At 48.2% G+C, this 22,620-nt stretch overlaps 1 protein-coding gene across 2 annotated transcripts in view; it reads left to right on the forward strand.

Annotated features, from left to right (window-relative positions):
• LOC124014055 (semaphorin-3C-like) overlaps positions 1-22,517 on the forward strand; it is a 61,330-nt gene extending 38,813 nt beyond the window's left edge. For both annotated transcript variants that reach the window (XM_046328737.1, XM_046328736.1), the window contains exons 3-18: positions 2,124-2,284; positions 4,780-4,842; positions 7,035-7,154; positions 8,402-8,492; positions 9,776-9,895; positions 10,132-10,274; positions 10,378-10,492; positions 11,063-11,132; positions 13,786-13,930; positions 14,203-14,425; positions 15,729-15,817; positions 16,444-16,485; positions 16,716-16,873; positions 17,757-17,824; positions 18,894-19,024; positions 20,023-22,517. In XM_046328737.1, the coding sequence (XP_046184693.1) occupies positions 2,124-2,284; positions 4,780-4,842; positions 7,035-7,154; positions 8,402-8,492; positions 9,776-9,895; positions 10,132-10,274; positions 10,378-10,492; positions 11,063-11,132; positions 13,786-13,930; positions 14,203-14,425; positions 15,729-15,817; positions 16,444-16,485; positions 16,716-16,873; positions 17,757-17,824; positions 18,894-19,024; positions 20,023-20,454 (2,171 nt within the window). In that variant the 3' untranslated portion in view covers positions 20,455-22,517. The remainder of the gene's footprint in view (positions 1-2,123; positions 2,285-4,779; positions 4,843-7,034; positions 7,155-8,401; positions 8,493-9,775; positions 9,896-10,131; positions 10,275-10,377; positions 10,493-11,062; positions 11,133-13,785; positions 13,931-14,202; positions 14,426-15,728; positions 15,818-16,443; positions 16,486-16,715; positions 16,874-17,756; positions 17,825-18,893; positions 19,025-20,022) is intronic.
• The last annotated feature ends 103 nt before the right edge of the window (positions 22,518-22,620 follow it).

The raw sequence follows: 22,620 nt of genomic DNA on the forward strand, positions 1-22,620 counted from the left end.
CCCTTGTGGAATGTTCTAGAGGGACAATATGGATAGAATCAGGCTTGTATCAAGAGCATTGACTTTAGGGGGGATTCCAGATCCACATTGAGCAGGGCTACAATAAAACATGCTGTAAACAGGAATCATTAAGTGAGAGTCAGCACCTTTTGCTCCAGGAAAAACAGAAGCAGGAGCCCGCAGGCTTGTAAACTGAACACTCCTTTCCCTCAAGCATAAGAAAAAGATCAAATAAAACCCTTTCCAAGAAGGTCTTTAAGTCTCTCCTGCCTGCTTATTCTGGAGGGATGTAGGTAAGAGTGGTTTGGAGTGAAGCATGGTTTTAATTAGTTCTTATAGTTACTCCTTCACCCCTGGTGGCACGCCTGGCTTCCCTGATCTCTGGCAGAGCAGGCCGTTGAACCTCTGTAGCCTGATGAGCCAAAGGCTTGAGCTAACTTAATATCTCCCTGAGTCCAATGCGACGCTATCTCCTCACCTCTAAAGCTTTGGACACGTGATCTCCTCCTTTTTCCAGAGGTTCTCTTTGTTAAATGCACATTGTACTTGTTGGAGTTTGACAAGGGCCTTCGTATTAGATTTGCGTCTGGTGGAAAAAAAGTGTTGTGTGTGTTGTTCATTAGGCGCTGTGAGATAATGCTCATGCCTAAAGTTATACATGATACACCAACCGACTGCCCTGTGCTTTTTTAAAGAATATCGGCAAAGTTGATTTCTCTACATTTGATTGGGGCGTAGGATAAATCAATTTGTATTTGTCACATACACATGGTTAGCAGATGTTAATGCGAGTGTAGCGAAATGCTTGTAGTGTAGCGAAATGCTTGTAGTGTAGCGAAATGCTTGTAGTGTAGCGAAATGTGGATGCTTGGGCCTCCCGAGTGGCGCAGTGGTCTAAGGCACTGCATCGCAGTTGCTAATTGTGCCGCTAGAGATCCTAGTTCACGTCCAGGCTCTGTTGCAGCCGGCCGCGCCTGGGAGACCCATGGGGCGGAGCATATTTGGCCCAGTGTCGTCCGGGATAGGGGAGGGTTTGGCCGGCAGGGATGCCCCTGTTCCATCGCGCTGTTGCGACTCCAGTGGCGGGCCGGGCGCAGTGCACGCTGACACGGTCGCCATGTGTACGGTGTTTACTCTGCCACATTGTTGTGACTGGCTTCTGGGTTAAGCGGGCTTTGTGTCAAGAATCAGTGAGTCTTGGTTGACTCGTGTTTCGGAGGACGCATAGCTCTCGACCTTCGCCTCTCCCGAGTCTGTATGGGAGTTGCAGCGATGGGACAAGACTAACCACCAATTGGATACCGTGAAAGAGGGTAAAAGTTAAAAAAAATAGGGATGTGGGGATGCTTATAGAGGTATGTCAAGATCAATTGGATACCGTGAAAGAGGGTAAAAGTAAAAAAAAATAGGGATGTGGGGATGCTTATAGAGGTATGTCAAGATCAATACAGTGAAGAGGCGTGGGAAACGGTACTTATTCATGTAAACAACTCTAGCTTTATTCCATACGGCAACAGCACGAAACACACACCCATGACCAGAAAGAGAGTGAGGTGAGGCACTGGAAAAGAGCTTTCATTCAGGATTAAAGGGCCTCGACCTCAAAAGCACTACTATTGAATAGAGTAATGAAAAGTGATTTTAGCCTGGAGGCCTCAAGGAGAGCATAGCCAGCCTGTTTGTTGATTAGAGAGAAGAATAGTGATTAGAGAGAAGAATAGTGCCCCCCCTACCCCTGTCAATAGTGATGAATATGCGTGACTTTGGCATAGACAGTGAAGGCCTTTGGTGTGGAAGGAGAGCTCTGGACGCTTAGACAGAGGACGTTTACTTCTTGCTTTAGGGCAATACAGGCTTTTTCAGTAGCTGGTCGGTCAGAGTGAATAAAACCAAGTAAATGTTTTTTCCTTAGATTTATTTTGCTCACCGTGACTGTCCAGTGTTCATAAAGTGTCTGGAAAGTTGTTGTGTGGAATCTACTGCATGCATTGCAAAATGGATGCAATCACCTTTTCATGCACTTGTTTAGTCAGTGTTAGCTGACTTGGTATAGTCCTACTGTAAACGCAACAGATCCCTTATTTATTTCCCACCATAACATTGTCCGTTTGTGTATCCCACAGACCTGCAGGCCTCCCAGACGGTGGAGTACTACAGTCTGTCAGACAAAGCCATGGACTACAGGATCCTGTTGCTGGACGAGGACCAGGACAGGATGTATGTAGGCTGTAAGGACCATGTCCTGTCTATGGACATCAACAACATCACCCATGGGACACTCAAGGTGAGTTCCTCTGAGCAGTCCGTTAAACTGCTAAGAGGATTTTCCTCTTTTTTTTCTCGTTTAGTTGATCATTGTTTGTTGTGATAGTATTGTAAGTAGAGAATGGATATAGCAGGATAATGACTTCATCTGCCTTACAGTATGATGGTGTGATGACTCATAACTCTTTGTCTGATACCAACATGAGTTCTATTACTTTCCATCCTATTTATCAAGCTCACACTAAAGGAGACAAAATGACCTTGATCTCATTTAGCTTTCCTTGCACGTGGCAGATCATGCTGAATACATTATGCTAATTATACAAGAGCAGTAATGGTGGTAATTAAGTTCAAATATAGTATGTTTTATAAGCTAGATCACACCCATTTCATGGAGCAAAATATGACACATCTTAGTGGTGCTTGATGCAGTTCTGTGATTCTGTAACAGAAGTTCCCTGCTAATTGTATCTCTGTGTGCAGTGAGGGAGCCATCCTGTCTATAACTGACAGGCGTGAAGAGCAGAACAGATGGGAATGCATTTAGTTCACCCCAGAGAGAGCTGTAGCACATCCATTTGCAAAGTAATTGCCTGATACGTTCCCAGCATTAGACCCTTCAAGCTCCTCACGTGTTTGGAAATATAGAATTTACTGGAGACAAGTTATCATCATGATTTGGGAAGTACACTACAGTGTAGAGCATCCCTATTGGGAAGTCGCTACAGTGTAGAGCGTCGCTACAGTGTAGAGCATCCCTATTGGCAAGTGACTACGGTGTAGGGCATCCCTATTGGCAAGTGACTACGGTGTAGGGCATCCCTATTGGCAGGTGACTACGGTGTAGGGCGTCCCTATTGGCAGGTGACTACGGTGTAGGGCGTCCCTATTGGCAAGCGACTACGGTGTAGGGCGTCCCTATTGGCAAGTGACTACGGTGTAGGGCGTCCCTATTGGCAGGTGACTACGGTGTAGGGCGTCCCTATTGGCAGGTGACTACGGTGTAGGGCGTCCCTACTGGCAGGTGACTACGGTGTAGGGCGTCCCTATTGGCAGGTGACTACGGTGTAGGGCGTCCCTATTGGCAGGTGACTACGGTGTAGGGCGTCCCTATTGGCAGGTGACTACGGTGTAGGGCGTCCCTATTGGCAGGTGACTACGGTGTAGGGCGTCCCTATTGGCAGGTGACTACGGTGTAGGGCGTCCCTATTGGCAGGTGACTACGGTGTAGGGCGTCCCTATTGGCAGGTGACTACGGTGTAGGGCGTCCCTATTGGCAGGTGACTACGGTGTAGGGCGTCCCTATTGGCAGGTGACTACGGTGTAGGGCGTCCCTATTGGCAGGTGACTACGGTGTAGGGCGTCCCTATTGGCAGGTGACTACGGTGTAGGGCGTCCCTATTGGCAGGTGACTACGGTGTAGGGCGTCCCTATTGGCAGGTGACTACGGTGTAGGGCGTCCCTATTGGCAGGTGACTACGGTGTAGGGCGTCCCTATTGGCAGGTGACTACGGTGTAGGGCGTCCCTATTGGCAGGTGACTACGGTGTAGGGCGTCCCTATTGGCAGGTGACTACGGTGTAGGGCGTCCCTATTGGCAGGTGACTACGGTGTAGGGCGTCCCTATTGGCAGGTGACTACGGTGTAGGCGTCCCTATTGGCAGGTGACTACGGTGTAGGGCGTCCCTATTGGCAGGTGACTACGGTGTAGGGCGTCCCTATTGGCAGGTGACTACGGTGTGGGGCGTCCCTATTGGCAGGTGACTACGGTGTAGGGCGTCCCTATTGGCAGGTGACTACGGTGTAGGGCGTCCCTATTGGCAGGTGACTACGGTGTAGGGCGTCCCTATTGGCAGGTGACTACGGTGTAGGGCGTCCCTATTGGCAGGTGACTACGGTGTGGGGCGTCCCTATTGGCAGGTGACTACGGTGTGGGGCGTCCCTATTGGCAGGTGACTACGGTGTGGGGCGTCCCTATTGGCAGGTGACTACGGTGTGGGGCGTCCCTATTGGCAGGTGACTACGGTGTGGGGCGTCCCTATTGGCAGGTGACTACGGTGTGGGGCGTCCCTATTGGCAGGTGACTACGGTGTGGGGCGTCCCTATTGGCAGGTGACTACGGTGTAGGGCGTCCCTACTGGCAGGTGACTACGGTGTAGGGCGTCCCTACTGGCAGGTGACTACGGTGTAGGGCGTCCCTAATGGCAGGTGACTACGGTGTAGGGCGTCCCTAATGGCAGGTGACTACGGTGTAGGGCGTCCCTACTGGCAGGTGACTACGGTGTAGGGCGTCCCTATTGGCAGGTGACTACGGTGTAGGGCGTCCCTATTGGCAGGTGACTACGGTGAGTGAAGTTTGTCAGTTTGTTTATTCCTGTTCAATATGTTCTCATCTCTTCCTTCCGCTCCACAAGCTGTCCATTTTGTTTTTGAGTTTTAAAAAAATCCCAACTTTCCAAGAAGACCAGGATGTGCAATGGTCCCTAATGAAGATGTTTTCTGTGATTCTCACCAGGTGTTTTGGCCTGCATCTGTTAGCAAGATTGAGGAATGCCAAATGGCTGGCAAGGACCCCACGGTAAGAACACTTACACTCTATGTAGCACTAACTGCTAACTAAATCCACTGAAAGTCATGTGTGATGCTAACCGCTAACTAAATGAATGAACACACTATACTGATGAAGTCTCTGGTCCTTCTCCATTAGCATGTGCTAGCATCCTGGGTTCCAAACGCGTGGGGCTGCAGATGTGGAGTTGACTCCTGGCATTCCTTATGTTAGTTGATAGTTGAATGAGGCATAGGAATGCTCAAATCCACCCAGAGAAAATAAACAAGCATCAAAACAGTACGCTAACTACTGTGACTGACAACAGATCCCATAACCTGTCCTGATTCCTTACTGCACGGAGTCTCTGTATTAGCATATACAACATCGACAACCTCAAAACAGCAGCTGGTGATTCAGTTTTCTGTAACTAATTAGGCTGTTTTGCATGTTAGGACAAACATTCTGTTTTTGTTCCATTGTTTTTAGTGGACTGTGTTGGTCTGTTTTTTTATTTGGACTGTGACTTCAAAGGCATTCATGTGGTGTACTGTTATGAAGCTAGTAGTCGTAGTTAGTAACAACAGTCACCATGACCGAGAGCTGTGGTCTTGTACAGTACTAGAGTGTAGGACCATAGTCTTGTACTGTAGCGGTAGAGAAGAAGCTGTTTCCAGTCTGTGGAAGGTGATTAGTGCTGCCTAGAGTCACGGCTCCGGCTCTGTGGACAGCCTCGCACAAATATTTGGATGAGCGTCTCTATGTGGAGAAGCCCAGTGGTCGGCTTACCTCCCTCCTCCGCCTCTACTCCTCCATCCCTCTCTTTCGCAGCCCTGCCTGGTCTCTATCTTGCAGTCTCGGCCTCTCCCCTCTCTCTCTCTCTCTTTACTCTTACTGTCTCTCTCTACCTCTCACTCGCTCTTTCTTTCTCTCTCTGTTTAAACTCGGTTTTTATAATGCAGTTTCTCCCAGACATTTTATTTGTCTTCCTGCCCTTGTCAGGTTGTTATGGTTACCCTCCTGGTGTGTGTGTGTGTGTGTGTGTGTGTGTGTGTGTGTGTGTGTGTGTGTGTGTGTGTGTGTGTGTGTGTGTGTGTGTGTGTGTGTGTGTGTGTGTGTGTGTGTGTGTGTGTGTGTGTGTGTGTGTGTGTGTGTGTGTGTGTGTGTGTGTGTGTGTGTGTGTGTGTATTCAATTCCTCCTTTACGATAGAATCTGGGGTCACCGGGCCTCCAGACTACGACCACACATGGCATTTGGGGAGAAATATTCCTTTATTGTATGTATAAAAGGATGAGATTGATTAAGTCCATGTTTAAAAGTTCCCTCGCTGTGTGATCCTCCCTTAAAGGCCATCAGCCTGGTTTTAAATCCCCTACTACAGTTGCTCTGGCTTGTCTCTGAAGGGGACCTGTGGCTGGATAGTTAACCCCAGCAAGCTCTGGGACATGAAATGAGTTAATTTGTAAATCTGGATATTGGATATGAGCAGTGGGGGTGTGTAGAGTTGATGGAGGGTGTCGTCTGAAGGGCGTTTATCTGCTAGGAGGAGAGGGAATGAAAGGGGAAGTGAAAAAGCGAGAGGGAATGAAGGGTGTGTGATGTTGGACGTATCATTGTTTTTCTCGGTAGAGTTGGTGTGCGGAGTGTGAGTGGGCGCAGCTGCTCCGTTTCCGTGGCGATGGCCAAGTTCCTAATGGCTCCCTGGATGATCCTCTCCTCCGCTGGCTCGCTCCGCGGTCTGAGTTTTTATTACGCACAAAGCCCAGTGCTCAGGCCAGTCCCACCTCGTGCTGAAGAGGGAAAGATCTCGATTGGGTCTGTAATCAGATCACAGGGCTGTATATCCTCAGCCCTGGAGACAGGGCTTTGACGAAACATCACTTCACCGTTGACACCCTTTTCCCCACTCTACCAGTGCCAGGGAGCAAACTGGAAATAGCTATTATGATTGTACTTAATGACAGTACATAAGTAGCAAGTGAGGAAAGTTGGAATAACATTGGTAGCTAACCATTTGGAACTGTGTAATTGCTCTTTATGAAGCATAGGCCCTGACCAAACACAACTTAGCCACTGTTAGCTGTATGACCTTCTCAACAATTGCAATCTGGAAGGATTATGCTGTTGAACTTGCAACATTACATGATAGATTGATTGACTGATGTATGGGTACTTTGATTTCATACATGTACTAACCAATTTCCTCTCCATCTCTCTGCAGCATGGATGTGGTAACTTCATCCGGGTGGTCCAGCCGTTCAACAGAACCCATCTGTTCATCTGTGGGAGTGGTGCCTACAGTCCTGTCTGTGCCTTCATCAACAGGGGCAGGAGACCAGAGGTTCGTATGCTCCTTGACTTATAATCAGACCATGACCGCTATGCTATAGTTCACCTACAGTACAGTCTCTACCACCATATTCTCATACAAATGGAAATTCCTGTGGATATGTGATGTGGTTATTGCTGAAACTAGAGTTTGGTAGGTTTACGGCTGGGCACCTCTGCTTCTGAAACCAAACTACCGGATTTTTTATGCCTCATCTGGGGCGAGAGGAAGTCTGTCTTAATCCAAGACATCCTCAGGAAAGCAGCCATAACAGTTGAGTTTAGCCTTGTGTGTCAGTCTCTCTGAGACAGAGGAGAGGGATGGAGTAGAAGAGGAGGAGCTGTCTGCCCCGGTCTCTGGCCACCTGGCCCTGAAAACAAGACTGGGAAATCCCTCCAGGAGAAAAGCACTCACTCGCAGTTACAGCAGTCTGCAGCGCCTGCCAAATGCTAACCGGCACAGAGTTCGAAACCAGGCTCTTTCTTCAGTATGGTGTCTTCTGTCATTTAGGGTTTTGTTTAAAAAGCAGCATTGCTCTGTTTTTCCCATCCGCCAATTTTTGGATGTGTCAGTATCGTTTCTCAGACTGGGTTTGCTAACAGTAACAAGCTTCTATTGTGGGACTTTGACGCATATCTCTCTGGGCTCTTTGGCCACTAAGCGTGTGTCACATTGTTGTATGGGAGCCTAGTGAGGAGGATTTCAGTGTCACAGACAGGTCACCTTTGTGTGAGTGTGTCGCCGTACAGACCCTGTGATGAATGGCCACGGATCGCCGCCAGAGCCACGGGAAATCTTCACGCACCACTTGGAGAGCAGCCGCGCTTTTCTGGAGAACGTCCCTGGGCTGACGGCACCCCCTTCCCCTTCATTCCCCCAGTCAGAACTGTCGAAGTGTGGGTTGGACCAAGCCGGGGGGATTTTCCACTGACCGCCGAGATTGTAAATTCAGATGATCCATTTCACTGTGAGGGGTGGCGGAGGGCCAGGTCTGAGATGGAACCACAGCATCTCAGCCCATCGGAGGACATTCCTCCCTAATGGAATGTTCTTTTTAATGTCCCGTGCAGACCAGTAAAGGTAAAGCCCAGCGCTGGTTTTGTAACTCTTTAAACCAGAGGGGAAAAAACCTTACTCTGGATTACCTTGAGAACATTTGGAATGCTCATAATCTCATATTTATTGCTAAAAAGAGCAGAAGGTTGAATTCCATCAAATTCCCATATGAAATATGTTAATTACATTTTCTTTTCCTGCAGGAGCAAGTGTTCCACATTGACTCCAGAGCGGAATCTGGGAAGGGAAGGTGCTCCTTCAATCCTAGAGTCAACACGGTCTCCGTCATGCTTAGTAAGTTTCCCTCTGACCCTCCTATTGGCACTATTTCTGTCTCTGCAGGACACATCATACAAAAACCCAAATCGCTGTGCTTCCCCACCCTATGGTTAACCCAACTCCCATCCGCCTTATCGGTGACCCTGCCGTAGGTCGGGCCGCACACCCTTGTCAGTCTGTGTCGTCCTTTGGCCTCTGATTGGTTGCCGGGTGTCAAGTTTCTGACGAAATAGCCAGAGGCACCGAGTCGCACGCACAGCTCGACATTCTGACACCCAAGCCCCGTGGCGTCAGCAGCCCTACCCGTCATCAGCCCCTGAAGCCCGGGCCGTCCGGTCACAAGGAGAGGGTTGGCAGAGAGGAGGGGTAGTGGTGGCAGAGAGGAGGGGTAGTGGTGGCAGAGAGGAGGGGTAGTGGTGGCAGAGAGGAGGGGTAGTGGTGGCAGAGAGGAGGGGTGGTTGTGGCAGGGAGGGGACCTCTGAGTCAGACTAGGGGACAATCAGGCCTGTGTCTGGGCTAGATAAAAAGGCTCCATCTCCATACTGAACCCCTCATATGAGCTTGTGCTGTCTGGGGGATGTTGACACCACTGCTCCCCTCAAAGCAGCCAATCACAACACTTGGACCTGAGCCACACCACCAGAGTACAGGCTGCTGCATGCTGGGGCTGATGGAATGATGAAGTGACAGAGTAATGGAATGATGAAATACACAGAGGGTGGGGAGAGGAAAGAGAGAGAGAGAGTGCGGGCTCACAGCCAGGGTCATTAGCAGAGTACAGGGAGATCAAACACTATGGCTGTAAATCCACTGTTGGCTCCATTACTGTTTACTGTCACCATTCCCTGTCCACAGTGATGTACTGTCTCTGTAAATAAAGGCTGTCATTGTAAATAAGATTTTGCCTAGTTAAATGAAAAAATTCCATCACCATTGAATTCACCATTGAATATGAACCCAGAATTTCCATTGCTGTCAATGGAAATTGAGACAGGCACATTTTTGTTCCCTTGGCCATTAATAGTCAGTGATTTATTTTTTTGTGTGTGTTTTGTCAAGTCTTTAGGGCTCGTGGGGGGTGAACAGAGTGTTCTGTTTGGTCAGATGGGAGTAAGATGGTTCAGCTATGATCCAGGGGTGTGTTCATTAGGGCACACCGTAGCGCAACTTTTTGCAATGTAAAATGAAAACAGGCTTTTCTTAGTGGACAAGTTCAGGTAGTACCTCCCTGTTTTACTTCATTTTCTTCCATGCAGTGCCATAATGAACACAGCCCTGTATGTGTCTCTGTGTTCCAGACCAGGAGCTGTTCTCAGGCATGTACATAGACTTCATGGGGACGGACGCTGCCATCTTCAGGAGCCTCACCAGGAGGAACGCAGTGAGGACAGACCAGCACAACTCCAAGTGGCTGAGTGGTGAGCACGTACAGCAGAAACATATGAAGCACATGTGATGTACACCAGACTTCTCCAACTGTGAGCCTGAAGAGCTAGAGGTTGGGCAGGCTTTTATTCCATCCCTGCACTAACACATCTGGAGTTGGAGATCCACATTTAGTACATCAAAAGTACTTCAACTACTTTGACACTGGAGACAATTTGACAGAACGTTATACTATAACATTTTAGCCCTGTTTATTTATTTTCCATAGAACCCATCTTCATAGATGCCCAGTTAATCCCAGACGGATCGGATCCCAATGATGCTAAACTGTATTTCTTCCTCCGGGAGAGACTGACGGACAACAGTGGGAATACCAAGAACATCCACACCATGGTCGCTAGAGTGTGTCCTGTAAGTGTGTGTTCAGGAAGTGTGTGTACGTGCGTGTGCATTGCATACAAGGGTATGTGTGCATACATGAGACATTAACATGCATCTCTTTCAACGTCTACAGAATGACATAGGTGGCCAGCGTAGCCTGGTGAACAAGTGGACCACGTTCCTGAAGGCCCGGATGGTGTGTTCAGTTCTGGAGGAGGACGGCACCGAGACACACTTTGATGAGCTCGGTGAGGAATACGCCAACACCTACCTACTATGTTCACCAAGGCCTGGAACATTCTGTTCCAACCCAAACCACTTCTCCTGTTTACCGAGAACTAAACATCTCGCTAGCCAGTCTTAACAAATACCAATGGATCTCAGATGCTCAGGTGTTTTGCATTATAAGAAGGGTCTTTACACCGGTTTGTTGACCTTCTCAGTATTGAAAGAATTCATGGTTGCACTTCAGTTGGCTAGTCCACCTGTAGATGCTCTACAGACTATTAGTAACATTTAAACTATCTTCTAGCTCTATCCCCAACCATAACCCTTACCCTAACCTTTAGTCTAAACCTAACAAGCAGTAGCTGTTCAACAGATCGTTTGTTGATATTATGACGAGCCGGACTATCCATACAGTGACCCAATTCATCCCTTAGTATTATTTGAGTCTTCTTTGAGTCTAGGGAGGTCTGTCAACACGGACATTCATTCAATTCATCTCCACTTCAGACTCTTCCGTTCCAGGAATATTAAACGATAAGGTGCATGATGACCGCTGACTCCATAACACAACGTTGTGTTTCCCCTTCCAGAGAGTGTGTTTTTGTTGGAAACCGATCACCCCAAGAGCCTCCTGGTGTTCGGCGTCTTCACGTCCACAAGGTGAGGCCAATGGTGATATTGCTCGAGCCTTAGTGGCTATGCTGACTGGCATGGCAGCACCGGATACCATTAGGAATGAAGCAGACATGACAGGAGCTCCTGGATAGAGACCTCCAGTATCACCTTACTGTAGCATTTCATTTTTAAAATGAATTTATTTAACTAGGCAGGTCAGTGAAGAACAAATTCTTATTTATAACGACGGCCTATGTAACAGTACAGCTTCCGTCCCTCTCCTCGCCCCAACCTGGGCTTGAACCAGGGACCCTCTGCACACACAGACAACAGCCACCCTCGAAGCATTGTTACCCATCTCGCCACAATAGCCGCGGCTCTTGCAGAGCAAGGGGAACAACTACTTCAAGGTCTCAGAGCGAGTGACGTCACCGATTTGAAATGCTATTAGCGCGCACCACCGCTAACTAGCTAGCCATTTCACATCGGTTACACCTACACCGGCCAAACCGGGTTACTCAACCTTGTACCGGGACCCTTCCATAAATCCTAAGGAAACACTTGTATCTTTTAACCCGGCCATTTGAGACTCATCCTCTCTCTATAGCCAACACAAACAGTCTGTAGTCTCCAAGCAATCTCTCGCCCGCGCTCTCTCCCCTCTCTCTCCCCTCTCTCCCGCTCTCTCTCCCGCTCTCTCTCCCGCTTGCTCTCTCTCCCGCTCTTTCTCTCCCGCTCTTTCTCTCTCCCGCTTGCTCTCTCTCCCGCTCTCTCTCCCGCTCTTTCTCTCTCTCCCGCTCTCTCTCCCGCTCTTTCTCTCTCTCCCGCTCTCTCTCCCGCTCTCTCTCCCGCTCTCTCTCCCGCTCTTTCTCTCTCTCCCGGTCTCTCTCCCGCTCTTTCTCTCTCTCCGCTCTCTCTCTCCCGCTCTCTCTCCCGCTCTCTCTCCCGCTCTCTCTCCCGCTCTCTCTCCCGCTCTCTCTCCCGCTCTCTCTCCCGCTCTTTCTCTCTCTCCCGCTCTTTCTCTCTCTCCCGCTCTCTCTCCCGCTCTCTCTCCCGCTCTCTCTCCCGCTCTCTCTCCCGCTCTCTCTCCCGCTCTCTCTCCCGCTCTTTCTCCCGCTCTCTCTCCCGCTCTTTCTCTCTCTCCCGCTCTCTCTCCCGCTCTCTCTCCCGCTCTCTCTCCCGCTTGCTCTCTCTCCCGCTCTCTCTCCCGCTCTTTCTCTCTCTCCCGCTTGCTCTCTCTCCCGCTCTCTCTCCCGCTCTCTCTCCCGCTTGCTCTCTCTCCCACTCTTTCTCTCTCTCCCGCTTGCTCTCTCTCCCACTCTTTCTCTCTCTCCCGCTCTCTCTCCCGCTCTTTCTCTCTCTCCCGCTCTTTCTCTCTCTCCCGCTTGCTCTCTCTCCCGCTCTCTCTCCCGCTCTTTCTCTCTCTCCCGCTCTTTCTCCCGCTCTTTCTCTCTCTCCCGCTCTTTCTCTCTCTCCCGCTCTTTCTCTCTCTCCCGCTCTTTCTCTCTCTCCCGCTCTTTCTCTCTCTCCTGCTCTCTCTCCCGCTCTCTCTCCCGCTCTTTCTCTCTCTCCCGCTCTTTCTCTCTCTCCCGCTCTTTCTCTCTCCCGCTCTTTCTCTCTCCCGCTCTTTCTCTCTCTCCCGCTCTTTCTCTCTCTCCCGCTCTTTCTCTCTCTCCTGCTCTCTCTTCTCTCTCTCCCGCTCTTTCTCTCTCTCCTGCTCTCTCTCCCGCTCTCTCTCCCGCTCTTTCTCTCTCTCCCCCGCTCTCTCTCCCGCTCTTTCTCTCTCCCCGCTCTTTCTCTCTCCCGCTCTCTCTCTCTCCCGCTCTCTCTCTCTCCCGCTCGCTCTCTCTCCCGCTCGCTCTCTCTCCCGCTCGCTCTCTCTCCCGCTCGCTCTCTCGCTCGCGCTCTCTCCCGCTCGCTCTCTCGCTCTCTCTCTCTCCTGCTCGCTCTCTCTCCCGCTTGCTCTCTCGCTCTCTCTCCCGCTTGCTCTCTCGCTCTCTCTCCCGCTTGCTCTCTCTCTGTCTCTCTCCCGCTCTCCCTCTCTCCCGCTCTCACTCTCGCTCTCTCTCCCGCTCGCTCTCTCTCTCTCTCCCGCTCGCTCTCTCTCCCGCTCTTTCTCTCTCTCCCGCTCTTTCTCTCTCTCCCGCTCTTTCTCTCTCTCCCGCTCTTTCTCTCTCTCTCCCGCTCTTTCTCTCTCTCTCCCACTCTTTCTCTCTCTCCCGCTTGCTCTCTCTCTCCCGCTCTTTCTCTCTCTCGCTCTCTCTCTCTCGTTTATATTTATTTATATATATATATACACACACACACACACACACACACAGTCTGTAGTCTCTATGCAACATTGTCATTCCTATCAGCACAATGTGTTTCTTCCTCTTGCTCCTTCAGACTTTTTCCTCTGTTTTGCTCGCTGAACAAAGGCTCTCTGTATTACTGATGGTCATGCGGTTTGGACCAGACCCTAAAAACCACATCATATCCTTCTGGGAATGGAGCAAGAATGGGGGAAGAGGGGCAAGTTGGGTAGGGCGAAGTGGGGTGGCAGTAAGCTTCACCCGGATTTGATGGCTTAGATATCCTATGAACAGCAGGGTTTAAAGGACTGTGATGTTTTAACTGGGTGGATCTGTGGGCTTCTGGGATGTCAGTTATCCACATCACACTGACCGCCAGAATGTGTGTGTGTCGTTTCCCACAGCTCAGTGTTTAAGGGCTCGGCCGTGTGTGTCTACAACATGGCAGACATCTTGACAGTCTTCAACGGGCCGTTCGCTCACAGGGATGGGCCGAACTTTCAGTGGGTGGCGTACCAGGGACGGATCCCCTACCCCCGGCCTGGAACAGTGAGTTTAGGATCTAATATCTGTATTGACCTCAAAATAAGACGAGCGCCAATGCAAATGTACAGTTCCTTGTTGTTCTCCTACACAGTATCTACTGTGTCTATCAGTGTGGTTGAGGAAACAAGGTCAGAGAAACATGAATCGATGAGGATGAGGACAGCAGAGTTCAGGGTCAGGGGTAGGCTTTTCCTTCATGTACCTTTTGTCACAGAGCTGAGTGGGAGGGATTTATTCACCTCTATAGCATCTCTCCTCTTTCTCCCTCCCTCCAGTGTCCAGGCGGAGCCTTCACCCCTCACATTCAGAGCACCAAGGAGTTCCCTGACGACGTGGTGACGTTTGTCAGGAACCACCCGGTCATGTTCAATTCTATCTACCCCGTTGGCAGGAGGCCCCTGGTGGTCAGAACGCAAGCTGACTACAAGTACACCTCCATCGCTGTGGACCAGGTGACCGCCGCAGATGGCCACTACCAGGTCCTCTTCCTGGGCACAGGTTTGTACTCAACGGTACATCCTTATTGATCTGTTGGAGACAACTAGCACCCAGTCCCACCACACAACATACACACACCACAGGCTGGGAGCAGCACAGGGCCTGTACATCGCCTACATCAGCACCTAAGTAGCTGTTCGGGATGCCTGTTCGGGATGCCTGTTCGGGATGCCTGTTCGGGATGCCTGTTCGGGATGCCTGTTCGGGATGCCTGTTCGGGATGCCTGTTCGGGATGCCTGTTCAGGATGCCCTCAGACATTCTCATATTCCTCGTCTCGCCACTTGTGTTCAATAACCATCAGAGTTGCAGTTTAAAGAGCTCTGACTAACGCGGTGGGTTATATGAGTGGGATGCTTCGTAAAGAGTGTGACATCGTCCATGATGCAGCATCCATGTTGGCTACGGATGCTAATAGATCTCCAGGCCACAGCATGACAGCCTAAATGACCTGTTCTCTCTGTCACCAGGGGGTGGCGCCACCACAATGCCCTCATTATACATAACCCACTTAATTCCATTTCATTCTATATTGCAGTAATCTCTCATGCCATAACGCAGGCATTTCATAAGCAAATGATTACAGAGGGGATATGAACTCAAGATAAGTAGTCGGTCTCGCTCTTCTGTGAATGGAACAATAACTACACTATAACGAGCTGCAAGAGAGACAAATAGACGTTCAGGAGGGCGATGCAGCCCACTGGGTGGAGGAAGAGGAGGAAGAGGAAGAGGACAGGTCTGAGAGGGGAGTGTGGAGCTGGCTGTACGTGCATGCATCCCAGGGAGCCTCTTTCCTTTCTCTCACCCACAGCTGTTTATGTTTATCAACCTTCCAATCCGCCAAGACGCCTGAAGACATGCCAGTAATGTCAGACTGCAGGGCGGAGAGGTGGGGGCTTTGTTTCAGGGATGTGGAGAGTTTTTTTCAGGGATTTTCAGGGGATCTTGCTGTAACTCTCCTCTCTCCTCCCTCTGCTCGCTAGCTAACTCCTGGACAAACATAACATAGTTCTGCCCCTTTCCATGGCCTTTGTCCGTTCTCCTCTCTGTGGGTTCTAAAGCCCACAAACCCAGTAACTGGCTTGACTGTGGATACCGGTCACAGCTGTCTCCATTCTCTGACGTGTATATGGAACTGATAGATGCACACACACGCACACACACACACACACACACATTTCAAAACAATAACATGTAGTATGGCAATTGTGAAGTCTTTTGTCTGTAATGTATTTTTCGTTATGTGTTTGCTAATGGGGATCCGAAATAAATCAGAACAAAATTTGTGTGTGTGTCGTCAGACAAAGGGACAGTGCAAAAGGTCATCGCTCTCCCCACAAACCGCTCCCTGGACCAGGATCTGATACTAGAAGAGCTGGAAGTGTTTAAGGTTTGAATTTTCTCTCTCTCTCAAACACAGACATCCAATGCAGACAGAATAGGAGCTCTTGGCTTTTTCACAAAGGGTCACAGACTGTACTCCTAAGGGAGGGGCATTCAGGAGAGTGATGACCCGGCCACTAGACCACCACACAAGACTGATGGGAAGCATACTGACATTAGAGGGCGATGCCAGTCATCCATACCAACCCTCACAAGCTCTGTTTAACCTCAGCCTGATAAACAAAGCAAGTCATCCATGTGATCAAGGCCCAACCAAGCTAATCTCTCTCTGCACCTGGACGACACCGGTCTCCCAGTCTCCCACTAGTGTAGTTTGACGTGTCATGGAGATCTCGCATAGTGTTCCTACTAGTGCCGCGCGGTGGACGGTTACAGGGTATTCAATAGGATGTTAGATAACCTGAGTGTTGGTAAAAAGACCCCTACACAGGAAATACATTTGGTCCTTTACATTCTAAGATTGACGATGTGCAACAAGGACTAGCTCAAACACACCTACAGTCTTATGTAATATGATAAGAAAGTTATTATGGTCCATTACTTTTATGACATAGGGTCACAACATTTGTTTCGTAATATTATTGACATTGTGGCATGTTTCTCTCTTCCCAGAACCAAGCTCCAGTGACAAACTTGAGAATATCTTCCAAAAAAGTAAGTATGTGCAACCAGTGCTTAATGTATCTCCATATTGTTTCAAAATGCTTCTGATTAGCTCATTGCTATCGCCTAGTGCAATAGTTTATCTTCTGCATTAAAATTGTGACTCAGCTGGAAAGCCAGATAATAAGCCATATTTGTCCGTGAGCTTAACTTAGTTAAGACACGCTTCCTCTTGTTAAAACAAACAGTGTGGTTGACATTTGAACTGTTTGGCCTCGCAGCAACAGCTGTACGTAAGTTCAGAGCACGGCGTGTCCCAAGTGTCTCTGCACCGTTGCCATGCCTACGGCTCAGCCTGCGCCGACTGCTGCCTGGCCAGAGACCCCTACTGTGCCTGGGACGGCCTGAGCTGCTCCCGCTTCTACCCCACTGGCAAGAGGTACGGTACTACAGACCCTGGTTTGGGTCAACATCAACAGTACAATGCCAACTGTGGGAAAAGACCACTCTGAAGCAAACCGAGCGGCACAATTAACATTTTACAGTGTTATTCATGGGGAATTAGCTGGGAATAAAGTCAGGTTCACCTGGGCTCAATCACCTGCTTTCATTATCTCCCTGATATCTGTCTGTTCCAGAGGTTGTTCCCCGCTTCAGCATTATTGTTGTCATTCTGTTCCCCCTGTTCTGACACTGTTCCTGTCCTGGTCCTTGTCTGTGTTTGGTATACTCAGTGTAAACACCATGTATTCATGAATTGATCCAACCATAGCCATAACACAGCCGTAGCACAGTGAGTGATACCGTTCTACTTTGAACAGTTCCCCCTCTGGTTTCCCTCCTCACCGGCTGCTCAGCTGCCATTTCAGTCAACCACAGTTCAAGTGTAGCTTGGTTAGGGAACAGAGGCTCTGCCCCTTTACTCCTCAGAAAGCCTGCTGTTTAAGCTCTCTCTCCCTGTAGCTGTTGGATGGGAGGCGACTGAACCATATAGTGGAAGAACACTGTCAAATGTTCCTCACACCCCTGTCTGGCTCAGTGGTCCTTCCTCACTGTTGATATTTGGGGGTTTTAGAGATTTTCATAATGGGCTGGAGGGTTGGTATAACCATGTTTCTAAGCTACTGGGCTTTGTGAAATGTAGGTATTCTCCAACTAGTTTATGTAGGCAATGAAACTAGATATACAATATATTTGACAGGATTCAACGGTTAGGCCACTTCATAGTACATTTTATTTATATATTTATTTATATATATATATATTAGGGTACTGTATTGTGGCATTAGAAATATTTCTGGATGGTTATGGTTTCTACACAGAAGGAGCAGAAGACAGGACATCATCCATGGCAACCCACTGACTCAGTGCAGAGGATTCAACCTGAAAGGTATGACAACATCCAGCCAACGTGTGCCCAATGCCCGAGAAACCCACAGCTCTGTTGAATTGGCCAACAGAGGGCATTGGTATGCTTATCCATTTATCTGATTTCCTCGACTCATTTGCTCTGTGGCTGGTCTATCCCAGCTGTACTCATTTGCTCTGTGGCTGGTCTATCCCAGCTGTACTCATTTGCTCTGTGGCTGGTCTATCCCAGCTGTACTCATTTGCTCTGTGGCTGGTCTATCCCAGCTGTACTCATTTGCTCTGTGGCTGGTCAATCCCAGCTGTACTCATTTTACTCTAAAAGGTTCTAACATAGATTCTGTTGGTTTAAGGGTAATTTGAGTTCAGGCCCTTTCGTGGTTCAGCAGCAGGTGCATAGTGTTTTACTGTATTGTGTGTGTGTGTGTGTGTGTGTGTGTGTGTGTGTGTGTGTGTGTGTGTGTGTGTGTGTGTGTGTGTGTGTGTGTGTGTGTGTGTGTGTGTGTGTGTGTGTGTGTGTGTGTGTGTGTGTGTGTGTGAGAGTAAGCAAACAGACTATACAGAGATGATTCACTCAATCAGCTGTCGGCAAGCAGTCTAACAAGGGGAGGCGCTACGGTCCCCATAGTGATACATTCCAGTATAGGTCTGTGTAAATGAACATATGTCATGGGACTAAACCATATGGTCACTGGTGCTAATTAGTCTATACCCTGTCATCCATCCAGCATGGGGATGAGCTAGTTGGCTGGGACACATCAGATGACAATGCTGTCAGTTAAAGACCAGGTCAACCAAGCTTGTTCTACTATACAGATATGAAGTGCATCTCAGTGGGGATGCAATCTGACAAACAAGCGTACTTTGGGGATAATCTTAACTTGAGTCAAATTTCAATGGGAGACTAATTGAAAATTAGACTTAAATGGAAGTTAGGATTCACCCCCTAGTGACTGTGAGTGTTTGGTTGTACTGCAGGTGTCACTAACCCTCCGGTCAACTTTTGACCCTGACTCTTGGGATCTACATCATCCTGTTGTGTGGTTTATGTCTGTCAATGAATTGACGTGTGTGAAACACCCTTGTTTCAGCGTACAGGAACGCGGTGGAGATGACCCAGTATGGAGTGAAGAACAACACCACCTTCCTAGAGTGTCTTCCTAAGTCCCCTCAGGCCTCCGTCCGCTGGCTCATCCACAGAGACAATGACAGGAGGAAAGAGGTCAGACAACAACTTCCCGAGTCAAAGTTCATTGAGAAGCTGGGTTGAACCATAGAAATTGAATGATTCACTCTGTGTGTTCAATGTCAGAGCTGGCTCAATTGGCTCAATTCCGACTCCAGTTTCTTGCAAATCAATGACGTTTTAGGCAAAAATGGAATCCCATGACGTAAAGGAGGATTGAGTAGATATCCTTCGATGACGTGTTTGAAGTAATATCAGACCACTATCATGTCATGCCTCGGGGATGACGTTGTAAAGTATTTATTGGCTGTGTAACAAGATAATGAGTAGTGATATACTGTAGATCAGATGTGGTATGGGCCCTAACTCATGAGTCTATTCTCAACGGGGGAAACATTTCACATTACTGACACCCTCTAAGACTTCCTGCTGCCCTTCAGGCCATGAGAAATGATACGGGGCTGTGCAAAGAGAACTTGTTCTTTTGATAAAGATTCAATTTTTTTTTACAGATTTCACTGTTTGTAGCTCATGAAAATGAGTATTCCAGGTGAACTGTTTAAAGACTTCCTCCTGCAATTTTTGACCTTTTACTATTGAAAAGCAATATCCCCAGTATTCATAGAGTAAACGACACTAGAGGGTAAAAAATGTAATTATTTTTTATAGCAGAATTGTGTTTATTTTAGACATAACTGCAAACTTCAAGGAGTAGGGCATTTATGGCGTTGGGCTGATGGGAAATCGTGATGTCATGGGCCTCCCCCCCTTTCTTGTGGGACAATAGAGAACAAAGGCGTAAAGCCCCCCCCCCCCCCTTGTGCTATGTCATGACATTCTGGACCACCAAATTGAGATGTGCTTTACGTTAAGTAAATCCAGTGTTAAATGAGCTGAAAAGGAGACTGGAGTGCCACTTGAAGTTGATTTGTCTTTGCTCGATTTACTTGACTATAGATCATGCTGTGGGATAATGTGTTATGCTATAGGACAATTAAGACCATTCTGCTGAAACCTCTCTTTCCCCCTTCCAGGTGAAGCTGGGTGACCGTGTGGTCGCCACTGACCACGGCCTGCTCATCCGCTCCGTCCAGCTGTCCGACCAGGGCCTGTACTATTGCCTGGCCACGGAGAACACCTTCAAGCGCACCGTGGCCAAGCTCCGCCTGCGTGTCCTGGGTGAGGCCATGGTGTCAGTGCTGATGGACAAGCAGCAGTCTCCCTGGGCCTGGGCCAGCACCCTGCACCCCAAGGCCCTGCTCTCAGCCTTCAGCCCTGCAGAGAGCCTGGCCGTACAGCAGTACTGTAAGGAGAGAAAGCAGCTCCAGAGCCTGCAAGGGGCCAGGCAGCAGAAGGGGCCGAGGGGAGGGCCTCCTCTCCGGGGAGACATGGCCAAGCTCAAGCCCCTGCTAGACCTCCGGAAGAGCCGCAACCGCAGGAACCACCTGGAACTGCCTGATGTCTGACTGGTGGAGACGAGGGCTGTGTAGAGGGGGTATACATGAACACACACACACACACAACCCCCGAGCTCCCGCCCTGCCCAGAGGCAATGGACCTGAACTGAACACTTCCCTAGCTCCAGCTACTGTAGGTTTACAAGGAGAGAGTGGAACTCACCCTGCCTGGGGCTGTCTGTAGTCTTATATGCATGAGGTACACTGACCAGATGACTGTGATATACATGCACACCTCACATCCTGTCACACTCGCCATTTAGGCAGAGGTGTAAAGCCCTGACCCTGGATCAGGACACATGGAGATGTGTGGATTTAGGCATCGGGTTCAGGTGTCGTAGGCTACATACACAGGATGACTTACTGCATTCAATGCTGCTCCCAAAGTTCTATGATAATACTTGCCACACATATATACTGTAGTCACGCTATACAGTAGGCAATGGTCTGATAACAGTATTGTAGTATATTCCGTATAGACATTTACAGCATGGGGAAATGCATCAGACAGCATATAATGGCTTAGCATGGATGGATGTCTGGTCCAAGGAGAACAAACCTGGACTTACAGATGGTAAAGATTGTGATTTGAGTAGGGACATCATTGGCATATTAATTTGTATATCCAAGAGGGGTGTTTCATAGGGAGCAGCCTAGTTGTTTACACTCTGCTCTGCAACTGTACATTGACTCATATTCATATCATATTCATCCACATGAACACTGTTTTACAACTACCACCTATTACAGCTTTACATTTTGACTAAACGACAGGGCTGTCGTCAATATCAGAAACAAATCTCTCACTGTATGACCCGTTTCTATGTTCAAATTGTAGCTCTGTCTCTATGGAGGAACTCTATCCCTCCTAACACCAGATAAAATAGCAGCACAGCCTATACAAAGGGCATATTGTCCATAGTAAGTGGTCCCAATAAAAATATCCCAGCCTTGGAAATTGAAACAGTGGCTAGGCCAAAGTACACCTCCAGCTCAGCTGCCACCCATATGGACAGTACCGTTACACTAGAACACGTAGCGCTGTGTGAGCAAAGAACCTTTGTTGGGAGGGATTCTGCTCAATTTATTACAGGAACACTGGTAAGACCACCCGACATGTTCACAATCCTTACTCAGTCATATTCTAAACATCATGTTGAACAGGGCAAAGGTCATAGAATGCTGTGACCTAACATTTTACGTCGTCGTCTTTCCCGTATTTATTCACGTTACTTGGAACATTTATGTTCTTAAATGGTACGGGACATTGTGCCATACTGCACAAGTATCTCTTCGATAGTGTACGATACTGTGTTGTCAGCACATAAGCATGTTAATGTGTGTAATCTCCATCTTAACTTTGTGGCTATTTGCAATACATCGCTGGATTGGTTTTATACTGAGGGAGTATAGCTCATCCTAGCTTTTGTATTCAGGTACATGTACACTCCTGATTTTGGGGTTTGCATTTTCTTGATCCATGATTTGATGAGATATATTTCATCTCCTTACGGAGTTTTAATTTCACGTACAGCAAGGCAGGCACGATCAAAAATAACCATGATGACCATTTAACTTGAATATCATTCTAATCATTTCATTCACAGTTTGTGAGATGGTCAGATTGGCTGATTCTCTGTTTCTATAGTGTGAATAGCCCTTTCCTGTTTGTCTCAGAAGTATAGTCTGTGTAGATGTATTCAGGGTCGGTATGTGTACAGAGTGTTTTTCATTCTTTATTTTCATCATTGTAACTTATGTCATTGTGTGCCAGTTTTTGTGGATCTGCGCTTTGGAATGTGACCCTAGTGTATATAATTTAACATATTTAATCAAATATTCTTGACCGTATCTGCAAATCGTAGAGCTATATTTTCTTTTTGACAAAATATTTTTTGAAGGTCTGGCTTTTCCTTAACATAAATCTCTAGACTGACGAGTTGAGGTCGAGTCAAACTTTTAACAAAAGTGTCGTCATAGTGATGTTCAATGTCATTTCCATGTCATCATAAAACTGGTGTATTTCTATTTATTAATGTAATGACAGCCTGAATAAATGCATTTAGAAACTACTTTGAATTTCCTACATTTAGGTTGTAAGTAGTCCGAGTTGAATCTGACAGGAGAGGAAACAACCGGATCATTCCAAGGAGCAGGAAGTCCCCATATTTCACT

Source organism: Oncorhynchus gorbuscha, linkage group LG25 (genome assembly GCF_021184085.1).
Source record: "Oncorhynchus gorbuscha isolate QuinsamMale2020 ecotype Even-year linkage group LG25, OgorEven_v1.0, whole genome shotgun sequence".
NCBI classification, from domain to species: Eukaryota; Metazoa; Chordata; class Actinopteri; order Salmoniformes; family Salmonidae; genus Oncorhynchus; species Oncorhynchus gorbuscha.